At 34.3% G+C, this 25,088-nt stretch overlaps 2 protein-coding genes across 4 annotated transcripts; both read right to left on the bottom strand.

Moving 5' to 3' along the window:
- Positions 1-1,115: 1,115 nt before the first annotated feature.
- On the bottom strand, positions 1,116-8,344 carry LOC145602179 (ranBP2-type zinc finger protein At1g67325-like). Of its 3 annotated transcripts, none has more exons than XM_081658349.1 (10): positions 8,203-8,344; positions 7,879-7,924; positions 6,284-6,399; positions 4,956-5,235; positions 4,203-4,279; positions 3,887-3,932; positions 3,669-3,778; positions 3,482-3,506; positions 3,239-3,390; positions 1,116-1,700 (listed from the first exon to the last, which is right to left on the bottom strand). In XM_081658349.1, the coding sequence occupies exons 1-10, from the start codon at positions 8,209-8,211 to the stop codon at positions 1,698-1,700; spliced, it is 864 nt and encodes a 287-aa protein (XP_081514475.1). In that variant the 5' UTR covers positions 8,212-8,344; the 3' UTR covers positions 1,116-1,697. The 3 variants fall into 3 exon arrangements, with proteins under 3 accessions (XP_081514475.1, XP_081514474.1, XP_081514473.1); XM_081658348.1 differs by lacking the exon at positions 1,116-1,700 and adding an exon at positions 2,415-2,998; XM_081658347.1 differs by lacking the exon at positions 1,116-1,700 and having other exon boundaries at positions 2,415-3,390.
- A 1,380-nt stretch (positions 8,345-9,724) lies between these two features.
- On the bottom strand, positions 9,725-12,052 carry LOC145601910 (non-specific lipid transfer protein GPI-anchored 1-like). The gene is made up of 2 exons (XM_081657996.1): positions 11,571-12,052; positions 9,725-10,091 (listed from the first exon to the last, which is right to left on the bottom strand). Exons 1-2 carry the CDS (start codon positions 11,932-11,934, stop codon positions 9,868-9,870), a joined length of 588 nt encoding a protein of 195 aa, XP_081514122.1. The 5' UTR covers positions 11,935-12,052; the 3' UTR covers positions 9,725-9,867.
- Positions 12,053-25,088: the final 13,036 nt, after the last annotated feature.

Raw genomic sequence — 25,088 nt, 5'->3', positions numbered from 1 at the left:
TAAACTTGTACATGACATGACATAAATGTTAAAGGAAAGCAACCTGCGTTTCTACATCAACACGAGGTCATAAATGATAATGAAATTGATATATAGAGACTAAACAAAGTCTGAAATAACCAATATCTAAAATTAGTCGTGAGAAATTACCACTACCACCAATTAGTAACCTAACGCGAGATATTTAAACACATTTTTAAGGCATCAATAAAAATAGTGTCTACGACAAGTAACTTGAGGTACCAAGTAGCCAACTAGACAAGTAGTTGTAGTCCGACTACAAATTATGAAAATGTCATCTTCGATTTGTCAAAAACCAACTTGGGTCTTCACTAGGTACTATGATGTTATGCTCGATTATGACATTTATTGTAATGTCGTGGTCTGAATCATTTTTGCAATTTAAGTACTGTGTGATCCTATAGGTTCATCCTCGAGAGAAGGGTTCTTTGATTCGTTTATTCTAGAATCTAGATCACGTTTTTACCAGAGTGAAATATCATATTATGACACCATATCCAAATGTATGAGATTGAAACATCATATTCTGTCACAGAATTTATAAATGTACATTTAAAACATGCTTAAATTTGCCTTTTATAAAAGTTCATCATTATATTATTTCAAAAAAAAAAGGAAAAAAAAAAAAAGTTTTATCATGATATCATACATATTTTGGCAACTTAAAAGTGAGCTTATGTACATAGCATTTCGTTTTAATTAAAAAGCTATACTTTTCATACATTTCAATACAGAAATATTAGAAATTGTTTTATACACTCGGATGCACGATGCACCAAAGAGAATTTTTAACTCATTTCGATGATTGTTGTTAAACGCTCTTGGGTATACCGTACACCCGGGTATATATTACAATCTTTCCAGAAATATGACCCGTTATTTAGAAATAGTGAAAGCGTTAATTTGGGCAGAACTCCATCGAATTTATCAACACGGTAACTATCAAGATTACACGGATTTGAAGCGTTTTGTAGAGATTCATAGGCACGTACACATTTGCGAAAACTAATCCAAAATATGCAGTAAATAAAACGGAAAGTTCATTTAAGAACAGTTGTTTTTATACAGCAGAATACACAAATTATTGCCAGTTTATTCGAAGTGGAAAAAAAATAAAAAAAAAAAAAAAAAAAAATCAATTAGGGGCGAGTCCACTTTCTCCGATGTGCATCTTCATTACATTTGTAGCCGCACTTGTTTTTCTTTCTGCAAATCAAGCATACAATAATAGAGCGCCCTCCCTACCCCTCCGGGACTAATAAGTAACAAAATATTACCCGTAATAATATAGATATATTTAATCAAGATAAATTGCTTGTTAAAAATAAAAAATAAAAAAAAAGATAAATTGAAATACATTCCTCAAGTAAATTAAAAATGTACCCTTAAAAACAGAACATATGTAACATTTAATCTAAATAGTACTAAAGCATCACAATGGTCATTTAGGATAATACTCCATAGTACATTAGTACGTAGCTCGTACCCAAATCCTGCCCTCGCCCCTCCCCAATCGAACCTAAACTCAATAATAGGTACAGTAGTTGTAAATCTCACTACTGCTCAAAACTCTTCTAAGAGAGTCAAGACTCCAAATGAATCTTCTAGCACTCTATCGCCCTCCCTAGTAGCATTTCCACGAGTTATACGCTCCATGTTGACATCATCCGTCAGCGTCACTTTCAAAAGTTTTAAACATAAAGTCTTACAAAATTTATAGAAAAAAACATGCAAACTTGGCATTACAAAAGCATTATGTATTAAAATAAAAATATAGTAAACGTCATCAGAAAATGCTTATGTTGTTTAAAGAAGGTACATTTTCACAAGCTAATTTAACAATGCGGACAAGCAGTGGTGGACAACAGCACCTATTGGACCAGAGGCCACTATGGGTCCATCATCTATGAAAGTCTGACCCACAAAGATTGGTCCAGAGGTCCAATAATTGCTGTAGATTATGGCTTGTCGCGTGCGTCGTCAACACAAATACAGATATGAGCAATCGAGCATGACACTAGACATGCAGAAAATCAACATAGGCCTTGCCAGAAAGTTGAGAGCTTTCAAAACAATAATCTATTGTAAGAAAAAGCATCGACAAGCCTAGATTCGACATTTTCAAAACAGGTAGACAAAAAGTAGGGTGCAAAGAATCCAATGATCAAACAAAACATTACGTCAAAAATTAACGAATAGCATGAGAGATCAGGGTCGTAAAATTAATTACAGACTCCTCACAAAATGTGCTACAAACAACCAAGACTTTGGGCCAAACGTCAACTCACCCAAACTCAAAATAATGCAACCTGAGCAAAATTGACCTACCAGTTAAGAACCTCTAAGACACTCCAATAAAAGCTGAGGTAAAAACAATACGAGCGACAAAAAACAACAAAAAGTAACTACTGATTGGAACTTCAGCAAGGTGAAACTACAGACAGACATTGCATTCTGGGTTACAAATAAGGAGTCTTTCTCTCTGTACCACAACTGTGAACAAAGATTGCTGGAAAAGTATAACTTTAATCTAGGTACTAGACAGCTACAAGAACAGTTGTATTATCAAAATCCAATATTAAGTGACCCAAGAAAACCCTGGACACCCAAGGACCGTATGCTGCATAGAAAATAAAACTAGAAAGTTACTGAAAATACAGACTGCAGTAGCTAATTTTCCACTAATTGAAAAAACTCAGTTGCATGCTGACATAACCTCTAAAAGAATAAATTCATCTCATAGTAAAAATACCTAATCAGGTAAAACTTCGCCAGAATGCCAGACTTAGCTGGACAGAATAAAAGGGATCCACAAAGACATCACAACAGTTAATACAATAACTTGACACAGATTATGAGCAAGGTAGAGTGACCGCTGCAATAGGAAGACGACATGACTGACTTTCAGACACCGATATTGAGCATGCTGGACGACAACTCTGGACCTTCCCAATAACCAGACATGTCCTAGTACTCACTGGAACAGTAGACAATTGCGAATCAATAAATGCATGGCTTCACAAGATACCAAGAAAAGAAGTAAAGACAAACTACAGAAATATTGGTGAAAATACCATAAATGCCATACTTGAAACCTCGTCCTAATCAAGATGAACATATATATGCGAATGATAAGACAGTATAAATTTGCAGATAATGCAAAAGAAATACAAAAAATCAACCCATTTGACACACGAATGTGCATCGCACTACGGACCTGATCGTTGCCATCTGCTGCAGGAGATGGTGATTTATTTTCCTCACAGGGTTTATCAGCACCACAGTTCTGCCTATTGCACTTAGTTCTAAATGGATAATTTATATTACCACATTTTTCACACTTCCAGCTTCCTTCGGGCATCTTTTGCTCTGTTGATTTGAAAGGCAAAAAATGTTCAGTTAACAATTATGCAGACAACAGAAAATATAAACTGACAGTATTATACATTCAAAAACTTACTTGAACTTTTCTCTGGTTTTGGAGCCTATAATTTGTTTAAAATGCAAAGGAGAAAAGAGAGAAAATCAGGATCCTTAAACTTACAAATTAACTTGTACACACAAGAGTAAACAGTACTGACAAGAGAAGATTGCAAACATATGTATTCTGTAATAGTTGCAAAAGATGTTAGAGAAGCCAATATAACCTGGGCACCAGGCTTTGGTGTGTTGCACTTCCTCATATTGCAAACTGTTCTGAAAGAGAAATTCACATTTCCACATTTAGGGCATGTCCAGTCATTGTCTCGTGTGCCATCTTGATAAAAGAACAGGAAACACTATGTTAGCCTTAGCCAGAAAGATTATTAAAAATAAATACTTCATACTTTTAATTAAGATCATCGGTAGAGTAAAAATATTTAACCTTTTTTCTGAGACTTGTCATCCGGAAAAAATCCAGGTCTTGGGCCCTGAAAAAAAAAAAAAGGTAGCATCCAATAAACTACTAGCAAGTTGCAAATGACACCCATAGATGGACAAAGCTAAATATCATTAACTTTAATTTTCACGAGTTCTCTAATTAGTGTATGTTGCACACATGTTATCTTAACAGAAAAACAGGTGACTTGGAGGTGTGATACTAAATGAGTGGAAAGAACCTCAGCAGTTGGTCAAGATTTAAACATTTCTTGGTACCACACAAAACATCAATGCTATTATTAGTTCTAGAAAAGACATACCATGGGAGGGGGAGGCATGGGTGGCATGGCCATGCCATAACGGTCCATCATTGGTGGAGGCACACCATACATTCCACCTATAAAAAAATGATTAGACAAGTTACTACTAACCTAATAAAAATGCATCAAAATGCTCAATCAGGAATAAGCATGCAAAAAATCATCCAAAGCAAGAAGATTGATACTATTTTAAATTTTATCCTCATAAGTCATAACCAACCTCCAACAATGTAGTGTCAAGACTATCAACCCAATATGATCCATAAACCATCAAATACTTAAAATAAAAAGGCAAGCAAATCAATAGTTCAGAAATCATAACAGTAAATCTGCATCTTGACAATTAGGATTTTAAACTCAAATTACCTTGACTTCAAAGATTCAAGGTCGACTCATTAACAGTGAATATTACATGTTAACAGGTAAAACTTGGCAGTATAAAAGAACTAGGTAGACGGAGCTGCAAGCCTGCCAAACATATCTCAACCTAAACTGAAGGCCGGTAATAAATAGCCAAACAAATACATTAGGATGTAAAATAACTTCCTCTACAAAAATAAAAAATCAAAGAGCCAGTACAAAGTGCAGGTTTTCATAACAATCCATCCGAACAAAAAAATACATAAATAAATAAATAAAAGAAAATAGAAAATGGTATTTTCACAACATAGACTGAAGAGAAGCAGATACATCATTCCTCAATGATAGAATTAATATAGAATGAAACAAATAAAGAGGCAGGAAAGGAAATACCATTTCCCATCATGGATCCACCAGAATATGGTGGTGGTGGTCCAGACAAAGGCATTGGTCGGTAGGGGCTGCCTCCGGAGATGCGATTTCCATAATTATAATGGTATGCTGATCCCCCAGAATATGGAACATCATAAGGAGGGATCGATGAACCATTAAAAACAGAAGAACCATAAGGTGGCATTCCCATATACATTGAAGAAGGTGGAGGTCCAGATCCTCCATATGGAGCATTAGAAGAGTAAGGCTGGGGAGGCTGCATTGGCCTTAATGCAGGTTTCTGTAACATGCAAAAATCATAACAAAAAAAGTTAACTGGGATCAAAGTGGAAGAAAATTGATTAGCAGTGAAATTAAAATCAAATGGCATATTGAAAAAAAAAATTGCAAAAATCAAATGGCATAATTGAAAAAAATAAAAAAAAAATAAAAAAATAAAAATCAATATATAGCTGGAGTAAAGCCTATCATAACACTGTAGTCACTTGATATTACATTCCAAGCATCCATAATTTCAGTTTCTGTGGGGTAAAAGAGAGGGGAGGGGGTTAACCAACCACATCCCCCCAGCTATGTTGCATTATAGTTGCCACAGTGATAAAAACTCTCGGTCCTTCCCTTTCATAATACAACATTACACATTTTTTGGCTTTAAATTTAATAAATGTACTCAATAAACAATCATTCGAAGAAGATAGTTTGAAAATTCATACAACGGGAGCCTGTCGGGAGGCGCATACTTTAAAAACCCTCTCTTTCTTCCAAGATCATCTCCAATTGTGACACTCAAATCGGGTCTCAAAAACCTTTCAAATATACAATTTATGATCCAAATCATCATCATCCAATGGTAAAACTCTCCTATAACGACCACTAGTCTCATGAAATTTTTTTATGCTCCTAAATTCATTAATCCTCTAATAAAAAATTTTCTCCCCTATAATGAGACCTACTTAACAAATCTATGAAAAGAAAGAAAATAATCTGCTACCTCATATGATGGGGGATTGTCTTTTGCCAACACTCTCTCTTCATGCTCCCCTATTGAGCCCTCCATTAATAGTGCTCAAAAACCCCCACTCCCCTCATACACAATGGCTCTATGAGAAAAAAGAAAAAAGGTTTTGTATAGGGACATGGTAGACAGCAACTAGTACTTATTAATTGAAAAAGGATATAGCAGGTATTCTAAAATGTGAAGGTAAAATTACTACTCTACTTAAAGAATCCTATATAGAGGCCAAATAATTCAGTAAAATGATGGCAGGGGAAAAAAAAAAAAAGAACACCAATATATAGCAATACATAGATTTGATAGCACATCCTACCGCATTGTGATCAGCTGGTCTGGGCTGTGTACAATTACGCATGTTGCAGGTCGTTCTAAACGAGAAATTGACATTGCCACAACCAGGGCAAGTCCAGTCATCTTCCCTACGACCACCTGTATATGCAATGCAGATGTAAATTACAAGGATAACACTTTTAAGAAGCAAAACTTAAATAGATCAACACTACTGCAGATTTGTAATAATATCACAAGCCATTTGATATGTAATAGGGATAAGAACTATATTGTGGGAACCTACAATCATTTTCATAAAAGTAAACAAAACTCTTCCAGTGTGGGAAAGAAATATGTAAGAAAAAGTTCAAGCCCACTTCCTTCTCCCTATTTCTTCCCCTTCACTTTCCTCTCATAGCCTCACCCACCCTTTACAAATTCTAACCAAACAGAATATTAGTGCCGTCTATTTCAATACATCAGACTAATGCCCCTTCCTAAGATCATAAACTTAAATCGCATTATCACCAGCAACCACGTAAACAAGTCTTTTAGTCATGCTCAGCTAGTGTCTTTAACTCAAATAGGCCACAACTACTCTTCCAGCTGAACAAGCTTAAATTCCTCGACTGCCAAATTACACTTCACAGTTTCAAAATTAGCTTCTTATTCTTGACATAGTTCCCATCTCCTCTTGCCAGGTATGACATGGGCCCTTACCACTAATAGGGAGACTACGTCCCTAAAACCGTCTAATCATTCCTCTGCTACGCTCACTCAATTACCTGTGGCAAGCAATCTAGCTATCCTTAATTTATAACATTCCTAATAGCGCTTGCGACTGTTGTGGACTTTGGCTGGGCGCAATGTTCTGATAACACACTAATTGAACTAGGTGAATAGTCGATTTAATAACTTAAAATTAAGTTGTAGAGTATAAAAGATGAATGCCAAGAAAATACAAGATTGATTAATAGTTTCCCTTTCAGTCTTTTTTTGAAAGCTGAAGATAGATTTATGAAAACATTTTCAACACGTGTATACTGTATACAAATTCATTACTCAGTAGTCAGTTCTATGGGCTTCAACAATCAAGTTCATACTGCACTAAACCTTTAAAATTAGTTCTTCATAATCCTTCCTGCCCCCCCCCCCCTCACCTTCCGAATTTTCGATCTGGGGACATTTGCACCTTGCCTGACTTCAGTTGAATATAGTCCCTCAAATATTAAAACAGAGGACGTGCCACACAATAGATTAAAGTAGAACTTCATGCAGTACCAGGAAATCGATAACTTCAGTCTTCAGCTATACTAAGATGACCAATTGATCAAATACTAAACGTTGAAGACAGCGCTAGCTACACGCTATGTAATATGTATGGCATTGGGCAGCAGAAGGAACTTCAGTACTTATATGGAGCAACATAAAACTAGGGAGAAATCCTATAATTATTTCATCATATCCGCAAAATTAATTATGTTTTCCAAATTTTTCATAAATGAAAAAATCAAAAATAGTACATAGCTACAAATTTCATGTCAAATGGATTCTAAATTAGAATAACTTTTTTCAATTAAATTGGACAACAACAACAACAAAATATATCAATAAACCCCTAGAAATTCGAATTCTTACCATCTGTTCGAGCACGCTTGGCGTTTGAAGGATTTCTGTTATCCACCTGAGAATATCAATTAACCAAATTTCAATAAACCCTAACAATTCAATGACAGCAAATCCTTAAATTAAATTTTAAAAAAAAATCTCCAATCAGAGTGACAAATCAACAATTACAACCTCAGAAATTAAAACTGTATAACAATTAGAACCCTAATTAAAAATCGAAAGAAATCAAAACAGAAAAAAACTCAGAATTAAAAAAAATCGAGCAAAAAAAAAAAAAAAAAAAACCCAAGCTTCGAAAATCGACATTGATGAAGAAATGAGAGTGGGGATTACCTGAGACATGTCGAACAAGAAGAGAGAGATCGAAGAGAAGGGTGGATTGGTGAAGAGTGAGAGTGGAGGAGAATTAATTGGATTAAACAAACTAGGGTTTGTTGTCGTACAAATTGGGAACGAAGAAGTTAAAAGGGAGGGATTTTATATTTTTATTATTAAAGGAGTCGAACCAATAAACACAATAAGATGATTGGACGAGGCTCACGAGAGGGGTGCAACAACTTATGGAGTTATTTTTTTTCTTTCTTCACCTCTTCGCTCGAAGCGTCTTAAGGAAAAGAAGATGGGGGTGGGGGAGGGCCGTAGAGCTGGCAATCTCTGACATGATTGAAATTCACTTGACACAAACACGAAGTTATTGAGAGAAAACATAAAGTCGACATGATACGAAATCAACTCGAACACGACCCGTTTAGATAAAATGGTCAAATAACGCAATTATTAACATATTCATAGTTTTTGGTAGATTTTATAAATAGCACGAAATTGACACGAGATCGAACATGAGACTACACGAATTTTGCCATCTATAGTGAGGGGGGGTCAGGCTGCTTATGAGTCACGAACACACGACGAATAAGAGTAAGGCTATAATAAGATGGAAAACATCATAACTTTGAGTAGCCTGAGTTAAAATATGGGTTGTATATGGATTGCTCATGACAAAGTCACAGCCACATTAGTGTCTGCTGGAGCACATCTGCACATGTCCTACTATTCCCCAAAAAAATGAAATTAAACTGTGAGAAATAAATAAATTAGCGTGATTACTATCAGCAGTTGTTTAGTAATCATTCTCAATTGAAAATTGCCAAATGATCTTAGATCTCACCATATAATCTACTAGAGAGAAAATTGTAGTTACCTTAAAAAAAATGTAAGGCGAATAAATGTAATTCTTTTGAAAATTCTTTATGTAACTATACTGTACTGAAAATTTTAAATGTATTTGGGTGCACTTAAAGTTAGGTGCATCAAATAAAAGTATTTTTTGCCCATTTGGTATTCTACACTCATTTAAAAAAGTGAAAATCGGGAAGATTAAATCTTTTTTTGCACCTAACTTTATATACACTCGATTGCATAATAGAGGTTCTCAAATACAGTAATATGAATTGTGAATTTAATATAGTGATAATTGATAACTTTTTTCCCTTTAAAACAATTTCTTCCATTTGTCAATATCAATCATAAAATAAATTTTGAATTGGTATTTGTATAAAAATTAAATTTAAGAAAAGGGGAGGGGAAGGCCTTTGGGCCAAGAATTTTTCATTAATTGGTCATTAACTCATTACTTCTGTTGGACTGATAACATTAGATAGGGAGTTAGGGACCATATGAATTGAAGGACATGTTTTAAAACAAGTCTCAATCAAAAAAAACATAAACACACATAATATAAGAAAAAAAATTGGCATTACTAGTAGTGAAATTTTGAATAGTTCAAGTTACAATAATATCAATGTGACTAGAAATATACCGAGTTCCTACTAGAATAGTACTAGATATTTTAAAATAACCGTAAATGACAATGATTAGTAATAAAATTTCCGAAACTACAACAATTTGAGTGAGAGCTTCTTTTTTTGGGGGAATTATCTCTCACTACCTCATATTCAACTCATGATCATGCTTAGAGTACAAGAAAAACAAGAACTTCTACATCAAAGTAGACATAGGTAGAGCACAAAGAATTGCAGACACGATGACCGCCACGAGAAAGCTGCTCAATACACCATTACCATGCTTGATTCCACTTGCATTGCTCCCTTCTAAGATGCCTGTTGATGACGACGAAGACGAAGGTGTTCCGGGTGGTGAGGATGTCCCATTTTTCAAGAATATGGAAGCTGCCGGAGAGCTCGGAGATATTCCAAGAAGCTCTACACAAGCATTCACCCATAAGTTAGTCACAATAATAATGTATACTGGGTTAGTCGTTACAACTTATGTGTAGACATTCACCCTATTGTAACAAGTAATCCGTGTTACAAATTTGTTGTCATTATATACTGCACCAATTTATAATACTCCCCATATGTATTAATTAATAATATTCGAATATACATGTAAATATTTGTAAGACTAAGGATATGTAAGACGGTGAGTGACAAATATCGTACATTTTTTTAAAAGTACTACGTAAGATAAGAAAAAGAGGAAACAAATATCGCACATATAGACATATAGTCATGTATATAGCTTACGCAACTCTGAAGGCACATTAATTTTTGACAAAATCCAAAGTTTGTGATGATACGTCAAGGGCAATGCAATAAATATGGATGGGTATGATTTGAATTGATGAGGTACGGATTATCAATTAAAGACGGCCAATTTATTTATTTGAGTGTCAATTGAGGTAGTTGGAAAATTATTACGTGAAAAAAGTTTTTTATGTTCATATTTGCCATTTGCATTTGAAGTTCATTTTCTGCCCACATTACAAAATATAAAAATGACAAAAAATTTGAAGATAGTTCATTCTTTTTTTTTGTTTATGATAAATTATGATATTTCATGTGGTTCCTTAATTTTTCACAAAATATTGTTTTGGGGGTGAAAACAAATTAATATTACAACCATCATTAGGACATAATAAGAAAAAAAATAATAATAAAGATAAAAAGATTGAAGCCAAGTGTATCTTATACATAAACAAATTAAAATTTACTATTTTCATGTTTTTAATATGTTTTTGTTACAAACTTTATCAAGGGGAAGTCTAGTCTTAAAATAATTCTATATTTAGCTAAGGAAATTAACTCAACTAGATGTGTAGTTGAGGTGCTTGGAGTTGGAGCCCCAACATAAACTTCACCTATGGATTAAATTAAAGGTTATGGTTATCACCGTCGACACTTTAATCAACCAATATATATATAACATGATACTCCGTTTTATAGCAATATACATGTGATATACTCCGTACTTTTGTCAAAATTTACTCGAGCAATAAATTATGCTTAATTGTTAATTTTTATCATACTACGGTATATATTATCATACAACTAATCTTCAATTAAAAATCACCTAAATAAAATATCTCATTTTCAATTTAAGTGTAGGTGGTAATTCCTAAAACAGCTGCAATTGTAGGTGGTAATTATCAAAAAATCATAACAAAAACACTATAAGAATAATTGACATGATCAAGCTAGATCAATCAATGACTAACCATTCCATAACTCCATATATAATTATGATCAATCCAAAATAATTTAAACATCTTAAAAACCAACAAATCAAATAATGACTAGCTAGATCGATCCAAACAATTATAACTAGAAAATTAATTAACACATAAAGAGTAATATAATTAAAATAAAAGTACTAAAAGAAGTAAAGAGTAAGAGACTAACTAGGGCAATTGGAAGCACTAGCATTAGCAAGATGACAAGCAGAAGGAAGTTGTAACAATTTTCCTTCTTGAATCCCAAGACTCTTAATTTGATCAGTACCATTATGTGCTTGTCCAATAAAGAAGCACAAGCAAACCGGCTGCTTCTCCTTCATACTACTCACCGATGTGCAACACTCTTTCGTAGGCTCCGAAGCACCGCCTTTTGCATAGTTTAAGCAGCTTATCAACTGCTGAATCGCACCGCCACACTGTTGTGTCAACGAGGCTGTTACCATTGAAGGTTTCATTATTGTGCCTATGCAAAGTGTTGCTATGATCAAGAGTAGCTTTAACTTGTTGAGGTTAAGAATTTGGGAACCCATGATTTTTGTATGAATTTAAGTTAGTTTAATTTGACTAGGTAGCTAAGGAAAATAATGTTTGTTTGAGGTGAGTATAGTAGTACTTATAAAGAAAAGAGGTAGAGAATGAATTTGAGGGTTTGAAAAAGTGGTGGTGTAAAGATTGTGAAGGTGTATGATTTATGGCTTGTTTTATGGTTGTATGTTAATCGGTGTCATTTATTGCTGTAATAAAATATTGACACGATATGATTAAATGAAGTCAATAATGTGTTATATATTATTCGATAGGACTAACTCGTTCCACTACTTTTACACTTTACTAGGGCAGTCATAGCTAGCCATATCTTTACAGTTTCATAAATAGTCCAGAAAACAACCTCCTCCTTACCTGATTTATGAAAGCAATAGTACATAAATATGTAATCAACTATATCTAGGTGGTATTTTTCCTAAAAAAAAAAAAACAATAAGAGAAAATATGTATCAACTATATCTAGGTGGTATTTTTGTTCAAGACAACTAACATTTATGAAAGCAAAAGTACATAAATATTTTAGAGGTTATAGTTGTCTAAACACTATTCATTAAAATAGCATCTACATATTAATGAGGGTATGTATGTAAATACACATTTTGAAGGGTATAATTGGCATTACACTATTCATAAGAGTATTTAATATGTAATCAACTATATCTAGGTGGTATAAATGTTCAAGACAACTAACATTTATGAAAGCAAAAGTACATAAATATTTTAGAGGGTATAGTTGTCTAAACACTATTCATTAAAATAGCATCTACATATTAATGAGGGTATGTATGTAAATACACATTTTGAAGGGTATAATTGGCATTACACTATTCATAAGAGTATGTTTCTACTTTTTATAAGGTAGGGATGCTTTATTATAATCAGTTTTTTTTTCTTCTTATGTAAATGAAGTATCCATAATTCTATAGTATATGAGTCTATATGTATATAATTTCTTTAAAAAATTTATGTTAGAAAACAACATACATCATATGAGTTGAGAATAATTGTTCTATAACATTAAAATAAAAAGGATTTTTTGACATTTGCTACCACTAAAAACACCTCTCTTCAGATTCGGTACCAATTTTTTTAAAAATTTTACTTTGCTACCACCAAAATAAGAGTTTGTTAAAAATCACTACCACTTGTCTTCAACCGTTAGTATTTCCGTTACCACCACCCAACCACCGTCCAGCCACCACTTCTTCCCACCCACTGCCTAATCCACCGCCACTATTCAACATCAAACCCACCGCAACCACCAGCCCTTCCTCACCCACGGACCCACCAGCTACCCAAGCCACCTCCACCGTCGCCTAGGAGCCCCCTGCCCGCGAATCCGGCCATCTAGCCCCCGTGTCAGCGCCGGCATCGCGACCCTCCCCTAAAAACGCCTTTCCAACCCCGATCCCAACCTCGTTCCCAGCCCCCCTCCCCTTGAAAACCCGATCCAAGCCCCTTCCCCTCGATACCCAATTCCACGGTTTGGGTTTAGTGGTTTCGGTGGTCTGGGTTCGTGGGTATAGGGTTCGTGGGTATTGGGTTGTCGCTGGTGGTGGGGCTGGGTTCGTGGGTATAGGGTTGTCGGTGGTGGTGGTCTGGGTTTGGGGTTAGGGTGGTGTCGTGGTGGTGGTGAGATCTGGGTTCGTGGGTTTTGGGTATAGGGTTGTCGGTGGTGGTGGTCTGGGTTTGGGGGTTAGGGTTGTGTTGTGGTGGGTCGTGGGTGAGGTCGCCGGCGCCGGCCGACTCTTTTGGCGCTGGCCGCCGGCAGGTGGGAGGGGGAGGGGTGGGTGGCAGTTTAGGGGAGGGGGTGGCAATGGGGTGGCTGGTTTTTTTCTTTTTTTTTTTTTTAAATATTTGTTTTAATTTTTCTTTTTTTTTTTTAATAAACTTAACGGAAATCCTAACGGATTCCGTTAAGTGGTAGTTGTTTTTAACAAAATCTGATTTTGATGGTAGCAAAGTAAAATTTAAAGAAAAATTGGTACCGAATCTGAAGAGAGGCGTTTTTAGTGGTAGCAAATGTCAAAAAATCCAAATAAAAAATTACATGAAAAATAACTAATGTACGAAGTTTAATCAATTAAGTTTTAAATTTTGTTAAGTAATTACTCACGTGTAAGTTGATAATAATTATTCTACTACATTAAAATAAAAAATGACACGAAAGATACTTAACATACGAAGTTTAATTAAGTAGCTAGCCTGAGCTACATACTTAGTGAATCCAATCTTCTAATATCGCCAATTAGTTTTCCTTATCCTTTTAAGAACCAGAAGTTGTGTTACTATTTAAAATCTATAGTGTTCTTCCGTTTATACCCTCAAGCTATTTTTTATTTTCGAAATTGCCCTCCATGCTTAATTTCAGCACTTTGTCTTCTTGGTCTTCATTTAGTCCTGCTTTTTCCCCTTTTTATGCTCCACCATTAAATTATTCCATTTGCTTTCTCTCTCCTTTGAACCAGTCTTTCTCTCTATCACTCCATCTCTCCTTTCTCACTTTATTTTCTCTCTCTTCACTCGCCATTCTACACCCATCTCTCCTCCTTCCATTTTTTTTTCAGAATCTGTAGAGACCCTAAATTCCTAATTATGAAATCTTTCATAATATTAGGGTAGTTTCTTCCTAAACTCCTACTTGTATTACTTCCTAAATTCCTAAATTAAAATTTAAACTGTAAGAATTGAAAGAGTGTGATGAAGAGGCTATTGGAATTTGGGAAGAAAGCAATGTTCTATGTTAGGGTTCTTTCTGGTTACGAAGAGCGTCGCATTCGATTATACAGATTGCAGCTTGAGCAGCGTCTTCAATATGTACTTTCTCTCCTCCCCTTTTTATTTTTCTTTGTCAATTTCAATTGTTGATTCTAATTTAGGGTTTTTGTTGACATTTGGTATGATTTCTATATTAGAGTATTTTGGTTTCACAATTTTTATGAAAGAGTTTAATTGGGTGTTGTAATGTGAAATTCAGGAGCTAAATGTCTAAATTAGACAATTAATGATGATGATGTTACTCTATTTTGGGTTCTTTGTGAAGTATTTGGGAAACTCTTTGTTGTGCCCTAATTAATATATTGTGTTAGAAGATTTTGTTGGGGGGATTAGGATTGTGGGATACTAATGTGGCAGATTCAAAGTTGTTCCTTTAGGAATGACAACAATTATGCTGTAATAATTTGTCAATCGGCCAAATGTTGAGAGTACTAGATATACTCTACCTCAGATGTAATGTGTTGGAATTAGTCGGATTGTCTTTATGATAAGTTCTTCTTTTGGAGCTGTGTAATTTAAACATTATGTGACTTGTGTATAACTTTTGCTGGTTTGATCATTTATGGAATCACTCTTCTTCGAAATGTATACATTTGGTTTTGTAGTTTGGTGAATGTTTTCCATCTGCCCTGAAGTTAGTTGCCTAATGCTTACACACTTTTAGCGTTCATGTAATATTTTTGCATGCTTGATGTGAGGTTGAGTGAAAGGGTACCTTGAATTCGTTTACCAAGGGAGCATAAGCTAAGATTTTGATGTTATCATATTTTATACTTCATAGAATAATCAAGTGATGAGGGTGAAGAAAACAAGTGTTGAGATGTGAGGATGTGTCACATTGGTTGTATGTGAAAGTAAAAGAAGCCATCCATGGAATATGATATAGATGACTGTTTAGGACCATAGATACACATAGAAGAACGTGTGGGGAATGGAGCCATGGGGTTGGGCCGTTGGGGTGTAGGGAAGGAGTGTTTACATTCTTTCACATTGAGAGCTTTTCAGTTTAGCTTTACGTAGAATAGATGACAGGGCAGATACTTAGAGAATATTTTAATGTCACAACTCCCATGTTTGAATGAAGAACACAACCTCTTAGCCTGTTTTCCTACCTAGCCTTTCTGCTATACTGCTGCATTTGCGAATTAATATTGCTTTAAGTTAGAACCCAAGGCTGTTTTTCTCACCGATCAAATGCTATAATAATTGTTTTTTTCTTTTGGAGACGACTGATTACATCAGTAAGGATGATATGGATGTTATACCTGGTTGATTGATTTTAAGGAATATGTCAGGAGATATGAGTTGGGGCCTACAAACCCCCCCCCCCCCCTTTTTTTCTGGTCTTTATATCGATAAGTGAAATTGACATTTTCTTCCATGTGTGTTCTCTATTCAGGCACAAGAAAAAAATAAAAGAGGCCTCAAGTAAGATCCCTGAACAAATTATGCTGTCTGAAATTCGAAAAATGGTGGAAGAAATGCAAAATGTAAATAAGAGGTTGGAAGAGATGGTGAGTTTGTTTATTGGTTAATTATGCAAGTAACTCTTATGATTGGACTGCAAGGGATCTTTTACTTGTTGCACGTAATTATGTTGTTGTCTTGTTGACAGTAGAAAGTTATGTTTTGACTCTCTCTTTAAGTACTGAAATTTGCATCTTGCAAGTTGTGCAATGTTGAGATGAAAATACTACAGAGTACCTTTGTCTGAATTCCAAATTTCTTTGAAATCGACGCTCACATTTATCTTCTTGAGATATCCAGAAAAAATGTCTCATTTATACAAAGTACTCCATATGTGCTTATGCTTAAGCATTTACCCAATTTGGAGACAAGATGGAAAAGAAAAAGCAACTGCTATAAAGCTATCTTATTAAAATCATTGTGAATCCCTAACTATAGTGGGGTTTGCACAATGTGACTATTAATCTTGTTTCTGCGGGCAAACAGTTATTTATATTTCATATAATATTTATGTTGCTGGCATGACATCATAAATTTGCAATTTGTGCTTAATTTGACTACAAGGAATCATATATGTGTACCTTGTACTACAGTTGTTAATTTTGCACTTTGCATTCGGGTTTGACCTTTAGTGAATTCAGGCTTTTGACAACTTCATTAATTTTTATGTGCAGGAAGGTGATATTAATGATCGAGTATTTCAAGCCAGTTGACAAGGAAGTGTGCATGGATTGTCACTTGAGGTAGTTTCATCTTTCTGCTGTATGTGCACTTTGTTCCTTCAGGTAGTTGTATGTTAGCATCCTAACTCAAAATCTTTTGATGTTATCTGCAGGAAGAGCTGTACTATCCCCACCCCTTAGTACAGGATATACTTTGGGCATCCCTTCACAAGGTTGCGGAACCTATTTTGATGCGATGGCCAGGAAAAAAGTTGAGAGAAAAGGCCCTTTCTACTGTCATGGAGCACGTACACTATGAAGATGAGAACACTCGGTATATATGCATTGGGCCTGTAAACAAGGTTTGACTGAGAACTTCACTATCCTTTTCAGCTGTTTTTATTTAGAATCCTGGAAGGATAATAGTTAACTGACATAAAGTTACTTGTCTACAACATTTAAAACAGAACCAACAAATATAGAAATTACCTTTCTTCCTGTGCTGCTTAGCTAAATAGGCTAGAAAGCATCCTATATGATCTATGTTATACATGTTGATTGTCTACAATTAAACCTGGAGTGGTTATCTATGTATGCTAGCAGCCTGTATGATCTATGTTTTTGAGCCAAGCATAAATCTGGTGAAAAAGTTGTTACAATTACAACAACTGCTGAGATTCCCACTTAGGCAAGGACTAAATAGGTCAAGATTCCTAAAGTCCTGTTTATAATCTTCAAAATAAATGGAACAGTGCCTAATACTACTATACAATACTAATGTAAAAGCTGTTGGGATCTTGTATATCTCACGGAAAAATTAAATTCCCATTTTGTGGGGTTTGTGGGGAAAAGGTAAAGAGGATTGTTTGGAGAAATGCAATAATAGCTACTTTATTGATTGTATGGCCAGAGTAGAACCGACGTATTTTTAACGACCAGGTTGTCACCTGTGATTTACTTTGGTCGTGGCTGGAATTCCTCCATCCTGAGTTGTTGTAACCTCGTTCATCTACCTTTGGAGGAAAGCCTGTTTGACCATTTCATATGGTCCAGTCATAAAGAGGTTCTTCAACTATGATGAGTGGGAGGTGCATTTTATGGGATCCCTTTTTTTTTTATATTCATTCATGTCCAGAATACAATGTCCGAATTTCCCAATGCTAGGGTTTAGGGAGTTTCCTTAAGACTTTTTGTCCTTGTGTTACTTGGATATAATTATATAAATGATAGGTGATATTTCATATGATTATGTGGTATTACATATCTTGCATTTCATTTGCTGTGTTGATCAAACTCAGTTTACCTATCAAATACTCCTTTGTTCATTTTTTAAATGCTTTGTTAATTGATATTTGTGGAAGAGGATGGTTATTGTTCTTTATTTAAATTTATCTCACTTAAGGCAACAAATCCAATGGATATCACATTTTTGGTTAATTTCCTTTAAATATATGTTGTTATAGAAACCAGAATGCATATTTGAATAATCACGCCTTCTACACATCTTCCTCCTAAATAATATACAATGTCTTGCAGGTGTTAAATATGCTTTGTTGTTGGGTAGAAGGTTTAAATTCAGAGGCTTTCAAGCTACATCTTCCTCGGATTCCTGATTTTCTTTGGGTTGCAGAGGATGGCATGAAGATGCAGGTCATTCATTTGTTTTTACCTTATTTCATATCACTTATCTTTCGGGTCAACCTTAGTTATCGCATAATCTGCCTTTTCACAGGACTTCCTGTTTGTATAATGCAGGGTTACAATGGTAGCCAACTATGGGATACGTCTTTTATTGTTCAAGCCATTTTAACAACAAATCTTGGAGAAGAATATGGTTTAACTCTTAAAAAAGCACATAATTTTATAAAAGACTCACAGGTACTCTTTCACTATGCTGTGTTTTTTTTTTCCTCCTTATTATTTCTTATGAGCCTTGATCAAATTTGTATTTCTCTTCATTTAATAATTTCTTCTCGATTAAAGGTTAGGGAAGATTGTCCTGGGGTTCTTAGTTATTGGTATCGCCATATCTCTAAAGGGGCTTGGCCTTTCTCTACTGCGGATCACGGATGGCCCATTTCAGATTGTACAGCAGAAGGATTGAAAGTAATGATTGAGCTAGAATTAATTTTATTTTGAATGTGTATTTCAGAGTCTAACCTTTCCACCTTTCAGGCTGCTCTTTTATTATCAAAATATCCTTCAGATATAGTTGGTGAGCCATTAGAAGTGAAGCGTCTTTATGATGCTGTAAACGTAACTCTTTCATTACAGGTAATTAATCTCCTGCTGCTCCAAAAGTCTTGAATGCAAAGGCTCGTTGCTTTACCTTCCTCTTTAAAATTTTGTTAAAATCATCTTGGAGAATGGTGCTTGGGTCTATTGGTGGGTTTTCGATTGAGTAAACTTAGTTATATCACTTGGCTATCTTCTTAAACATTAAATGTTCACTACAAATAATTTAGAACCTCTTAAAAAAAAATTAAAATTCAACCTGATGACCAGGGACTTCCCGCACAATGCTCAAATCCTATAAAATTCAAATTTGCACATAAAACAAAAATCCAAAATATTGTTAATTTCCCACAAATATAACTTAAATAAAAAGCAAGAAATTAGGAAATTTGGCATGTAAAATCTGGAATCTATCAGGGAAGGTCATTGATATTGCCCCACCAAATTATGGGTGCTCAGTACATGCATTATCCACCATATTTTAAGAAAAGCATTACCCCCTTAGTCTCTAGCTGAAAAAGTATTATTAATTATCTTAGTTTAATTTGTCCCAAATAAAATGAGCTTTATTAATTGACATCTTGTTGGGTTTAGCTTAATGGTTAATGGTTGTGCATAAGCTGTCGGAATCAAGAAGGGGGTTATGGACAAATTAGTTAATTAGTTAAGTGTAATATGCATTAGTAGTTAATCTAGGCATTGTCATGATAGCTATGGCCAATGAAAAGGGTCTTGCCACACTAATTGACTACTTAGTGAATTATTTGAAAAAAATGGAAATCTGAATATAAAACAGACGGTTCCTATGGTGTTCTCTCTTCCATGCATATCTAATCCAATTAGAGCTAATGTCATGGAACCCTTGACCCGTCCTCTTATTTTTCTTACTTGGTTTAGCAGTTCCTTTGGGAGGTTTGTCAAGATTTGACTTTAATTATATTAATGGTAGCTGCTGTGGCATCTTTGGTACTCGGTATTACTTCAGAGGTGAGCCTGAGGCCTTTACATTTTGTCAGTTTATTGTTAATCAAATAGAGTTTAGGAAAAGGAGTATTGATTTATATGGTTCTGTTATTATATTATTCCACCCTTTGACTACAAATGCTTTAAGGTAATATTGGGGTTATGAACCCCAAAAGCTATAGTTTTAATTAGCGTGCCTATTTTAAAAATTGATTTTCCATTTAGGCTTCCTGCGGTGTTTCTTTTAAGTGATCAAGCTAAAGAGAAATGCTCTTTGGTTTTTAAAATTTAATTGACGATTTTTTTTTAAATCGATGTTAATGAAGCTCACTTTCTATTGGTAATGATTAGAAAATTGACATAATATAACTCAAATTAGACATGAAAAATATGCATATTGAAGCTGTACACCATCGACAATGGCTGAGATAGAGTCATAGAGTGGAATAGTAAATTGAACAAATATTGGACCAAAAAAACAGTACTAAGGGACGCTGTTTAGTATACCTTTCTACCAAGCTAATTTATGGGGAAAAAACCCTTTGATTTTCCATAGATTTTGTTCTTTGGGTGTATCTTCAATGCCTCATTAATTTGATGATCCAATTGCTTGATCTTATTCGAGTTGGTTTATTTAAGTTGATTTATTAAGTGGGGTTTGTCTGATGTTTGAGGTAACCATTTGGATTGAATTTTAGATTAAAATTGATTAGAATTTTCTGGGTTTGAGAATATTGGATCCGGCTGTGATGATTTGTTGATAATTTTTCATGGTTTATAAGGTTTGTAAGTTTGATAAGCTAATATTTTGACTGGATTGAGGAGTAAGAGGCTGATTGTGTGTTTTAAGGTGAGCATTTTCTCTACTTTGTTGAAAAATATTTTGTTTGTTTGTAATTTAGATTTTACTAGAAAATATATTCATAACAAAAGATTCAACTATAAGGTAAAAGGGGGGCGGGGGAGTGGAAGATAGAAAGGAGATATAAAGAGATAGAGAGGGGGGAGTGGGAGAGGTGGAAAAAGGGAGAGAGACAGAGGAAAAAACAGGAATAAAGGCCAGGCTAGGAGAGAAGAGGAGAGGGTACACCGAGAGAAGAGAGGGGGTCAGGAGAGAGAGAGAGAAAAAAGGGGTAGGGAGAGAGATAGAGGGTGAGAAAAAGGGCCCGGGAGTGAGGAGCCAAAAGAAGAGAGAGATAGCAAGAAAGAGGAGTTGGGACAAAGAGCGAGTGATTTAAAGAGAGAATAAGGAAGAGGGCCAGGAGAGAGCAATAAGGGTCAAAAGAGAGAGAAATAGAACAATAAGGGAAAGTGGGGCTAGGAGAGAGAGATAGAGATATGTTGGGAAGAGAAAGAGAGAAGGCCCATGAGAGAAATAGATAGAGAGGCCGAAGAAAAAGGCATATAGAAAAATAGAAAAAATCTGAGAAAAATTAAGGGGGTTGGGAGAAAGAGGTGGGAGGGTTCGGGGAAAAAGGGAGCAAGTGTAACCTATAATTTTCAATGTCTTTAATATAGAATAGAATAGGGATAAAATGAAAAAGAAAGATAGAGACTAAGAGAAAGAGTATGGGGGCATGGGCTTATAAAGGAATGAATGAGTGATATGAGAACAAGTTTGACCTATAATGTTCAAAGGCATTAAAAAAAGGGGGAGAGAGAGATAGAAAGAGAGGTGAGAAATAATTTAAGAGACCACTCTAAGTGTTAAATTGTTGAGACTTAGATGCTATGAAGGAAATAGGAAGAAAATGGTATATGAAATATAGATGGTAAATTGCTATGGGTTTGAAGGAAGGAACAAAGATGAAAAACTGTTTAGTATAATTTTACTCTAATTAGTACAGTATTCATTTACTTGAGCTTTACAACTCTTCTTGCTACTCTATACAATTAATACCATACCCTTAAAATTTGATATACTTATTATCTAAGACAAATTAATTTTCCCTTTTATAGATTACTTCAACATTATTGAATGTTTTTCCCCTTTCCGTTTTTGTTGAATTGCTTGTTTATTAATCATATTATAGTTGAATGTTTTCACACATTGTGGAGTGATTATCATGTATGTAAAATTTCTGTTGTAAAATCAATTGTGGGTATTGTATATATCACATGTGCCTTGTAGGATTTGCTTGTAAAGGATATGGTTGTTGTATTTTGTGTATCTCTTTCTTGTTCTCCTGTTTGAGTTTTCCTATATTCTGCTTTTCTTACTAACCTATACATACATGGTAATGAGTTTATTTTCATTGAATACAAAATTTTCAATATGTTTGGTAGGAAAGTGGTGGTGTTTATTTTCTTATTTTATTTGATACTGCAGGTTGATAATCATGTTAGTCGAGGATTTGAAGCCAGTGAAGGATACCGACCATACGAATGTTGCTCGATCTTAGATGTGAAATCTGAACTAATTAATTAAGCAAGATGAATTGTGATGTGTAACAATGGATAGTGCTTTTTATAATTAATCAAAAGTTGCTTTTATTTCCACAAAGAATATGATGTACAAGATGCAGCCTTCATCGATGATGTATACGATTTTTGAAGGGCGGGCAAATTATTTAGGCATGAGAGTAATTTTTAAAAAGGTGAGCTAATATTATAAAATATTAATATATATACTTATAGGCAATAGTCACAATATGAATAATATTTCTATACTTAATTACAAAATGCTTAATTATTCTTACATTGTTCACAAACGTTAAATTATAATTATTTTACAAAACAATAACAATTGTTTCTACTCCTTAACGATAAATACAACAATAAGTATTATTACACATTCACTTACACTACTATATTACCGACACTTAATATTAGTTTATTGGGCTATCGCGCGCGATGGCACAACTAGTAAGATAAAATACTACAAGAAGTACTGAGTTTTTATGCAATCAATAAACTCTTATTTAATGTGAGTTGTGTGTTTAGTCCAATGATGGTGATTTATCATTATACTTATGTCGTTATTACTCTTAAAATTTTAGGTGTACTCCATTGGTTAATCCTTAATTGTTAACAAAACACACAGTTTTGAGATATTTTGGTGTTACTCTTATAGTCTTATAATTTGTTCGTTGTTGAGCTTTGTTTGCATCTTTTACTACGAAAGTGTATTTAAGTTTTCAACTATTCTAGACGTTGTTGACTAAGTCAAATGTACTATTGGAGATGTAGTATGATCGAGACCATCGAGTATATCCCCAACGATATGTTTTGCACTTTGTGCATTTATAACTAGCTAGCGTACTTCTAATTTAAAGAACTCAACTAGTTTATGTTTTGTGAATGTTTTTTTTTTTTTTTTTTTTTGAGGGAAAATTATTTCTTCCTAGCAAACTCTGAATCAAAATATGTTACGAGAACTAATTTTAAGTCATTGTTTTAGTTTTCTTTTAATCCAAAAAAAATGTTCTAGTCGTACATATTTCTACAATAATATTAGTTACTGTTCTGATTTACTAAACTAAACTTTTAAGTTGTAGAGAACATGCCCTTAGTTCAATACAATCTAAGCTACTCGTATACAAAATGTGAAAATGCATCAACATTTGTTGAGAGAGCTTCCCTCGGAGTGCACATGACGTGGGTACCGAGTAACAGTTGGCATGAATGTATAATAGGGGGACTTTCATAAATGTTGAGGGCAGGATGTAGGGGAAGTAGTTGAGGATATATATAAGTTGAGAGTTAAGACAAGCCTTAATAAATAAGGTACCTTGCCAACTTCAAACTTCAATTTCAATTCAATTATACCTATCTACGGCTAGTTGATATATACACATCTTACCATTATGAATTTATGATAGTATTTCATAAAATAATAAAATAGAAAAAAGTGTAATGCCAGTTGCTTGATATGTCTATTTCCACATGCATTTTTCAGATTTATTAGTCATCAATTCTTAGTTGTTGATTGTAAATTAATTCAGCTTGTGTAAGATAATAAATGAGTCTTATGTTTTGTATGTATGGTTATCATTAGATGAGAAGCGGGGAAGATGGGAGGTTGTTGTATTAGTTTAGTGAGTAATATATACCCTTTTTGTTTTTTACTAACCCGCCTTAAAGTATCTATCTCATTTTGATATTTTAGGATTACTCTACGACAAGTTTATTTACACCCTCTGTTTCATAATAACAAATACGGTCAAACTCTGCTCACATTTCAGTGTAATAGTTTGACCTAAATTTTACACAATTATATATTAAAAAACTATAATCAAAATAAATATATAAATAGTGGGGAAAAAATAATCAAACGTATTAATTTTTTGGGACGGAGAGAGTACCCTTTTGAAATTGAATCTCACATCCACTCAATCAATTACTCTGTATATACTTGCTTGGGTCGGGTGCGGGTTAATTTGTGGGTTGTGCCTGGTTTAGATCATAAAATCTCTGGTTAGTGAAGTGCCAAGTTGATTTTGAATTGAAATAGTTGGTTCTGAGTTACCAATTTCTTAGATTCAACTGGGTTGGTCATGATCAATTTCAGTTCGGGTTAACTTTTGATCCACTAATTTACTTTTGCATATACGACTGACGGTTAACAAGTAGCCAACATAAGGCCCAAAATATGTTTTACAAGCCCAAATTCTAATCAATCAACAAATAAGACTATGAACTTCATCAAATTAAAGCGGACACACAACACATAGGGAGTATCAAAAGATTCACAACTCAAAAGAATCACCCAGGAATATCATTCCTCAAATATGATAACGAGAACCAACATATACACACATACACAATATAACCTAGACGTGCTCGAAAATGGAATATTTTGGCTCATCTCGTCTTAATTAGGTTTGAATTTGATCTGTTATGAGTTTTGTCTTGATCAAAAACCTGAAATTCCGGCTTTATTTTGAACACTTAAAGTCAACCTTTTGTCTTTCAGGTTGTCAAATTTTTTCTAATTACTTTCATACCTAAATTAATGATCCTCTAAACATATTGATGGAATTGCAATCCTATTCACAATTTTAATAATCAATAATGTAAAAATTATAAAAAGT

The sequence above is a fragment of the Chenopodium album genome, chromosome 21 (genome assembly GCF_948465745.1).
Source record: "Chenopodium album chromosome 21, dcCheAlbu1.1, whole genome shotgun sequence".
NCBI lineage: Eukaryota > Viridiplantae > Streptophyta > Magnoliopsida > Caryophyllales > Amaranthaceae > Chenopodium > Chenopodium album.
The sequence above is the reverse complement of the archived record's forward strand: the minus strand, read 5'-3'. Positions and strand labels throughout refer to the sequence as shown.

What these genes read in the sequence shown, in the direction of transcription:
- LOC145602179 (XM_081658347.1), bottom strand. An exon ending in TGACAAGTCTCAGAAAAAAG is followed by an intron (nt 3,779 to 3,886) that starts GTTAAATATTTT and finishes TCTTTTATCAAG; the next exon opens with ATGGCACACGAGACAATGAC. An exon ending in AAAACCAGAGAAAAGTTCAA is followed by an intron (nt 3,391 to 3,481) that starts GTAAGTTTTTGA and finishes TCAAATCAACAG; the next exon opens with AGCAAAAGATGCCCGAAGGA.
- LOC145601910 (XM_081657996.1), bottom strand. Translation starts at nt 11,934, where the DNA reads ATGGGTTCCCAAATTCTTAACCTCAACAAGTTAAAGCTACTCTTGATC. An exon ending in TAGTGCTTCCAATTGCCCTA is followed by an intron (nt 10,092 to 11,570) that starts GTTAGTCTCTTA and finishes ATGCTTGTGTAG; the next exon opens with AGCTTCTTGGAATATCTCCG.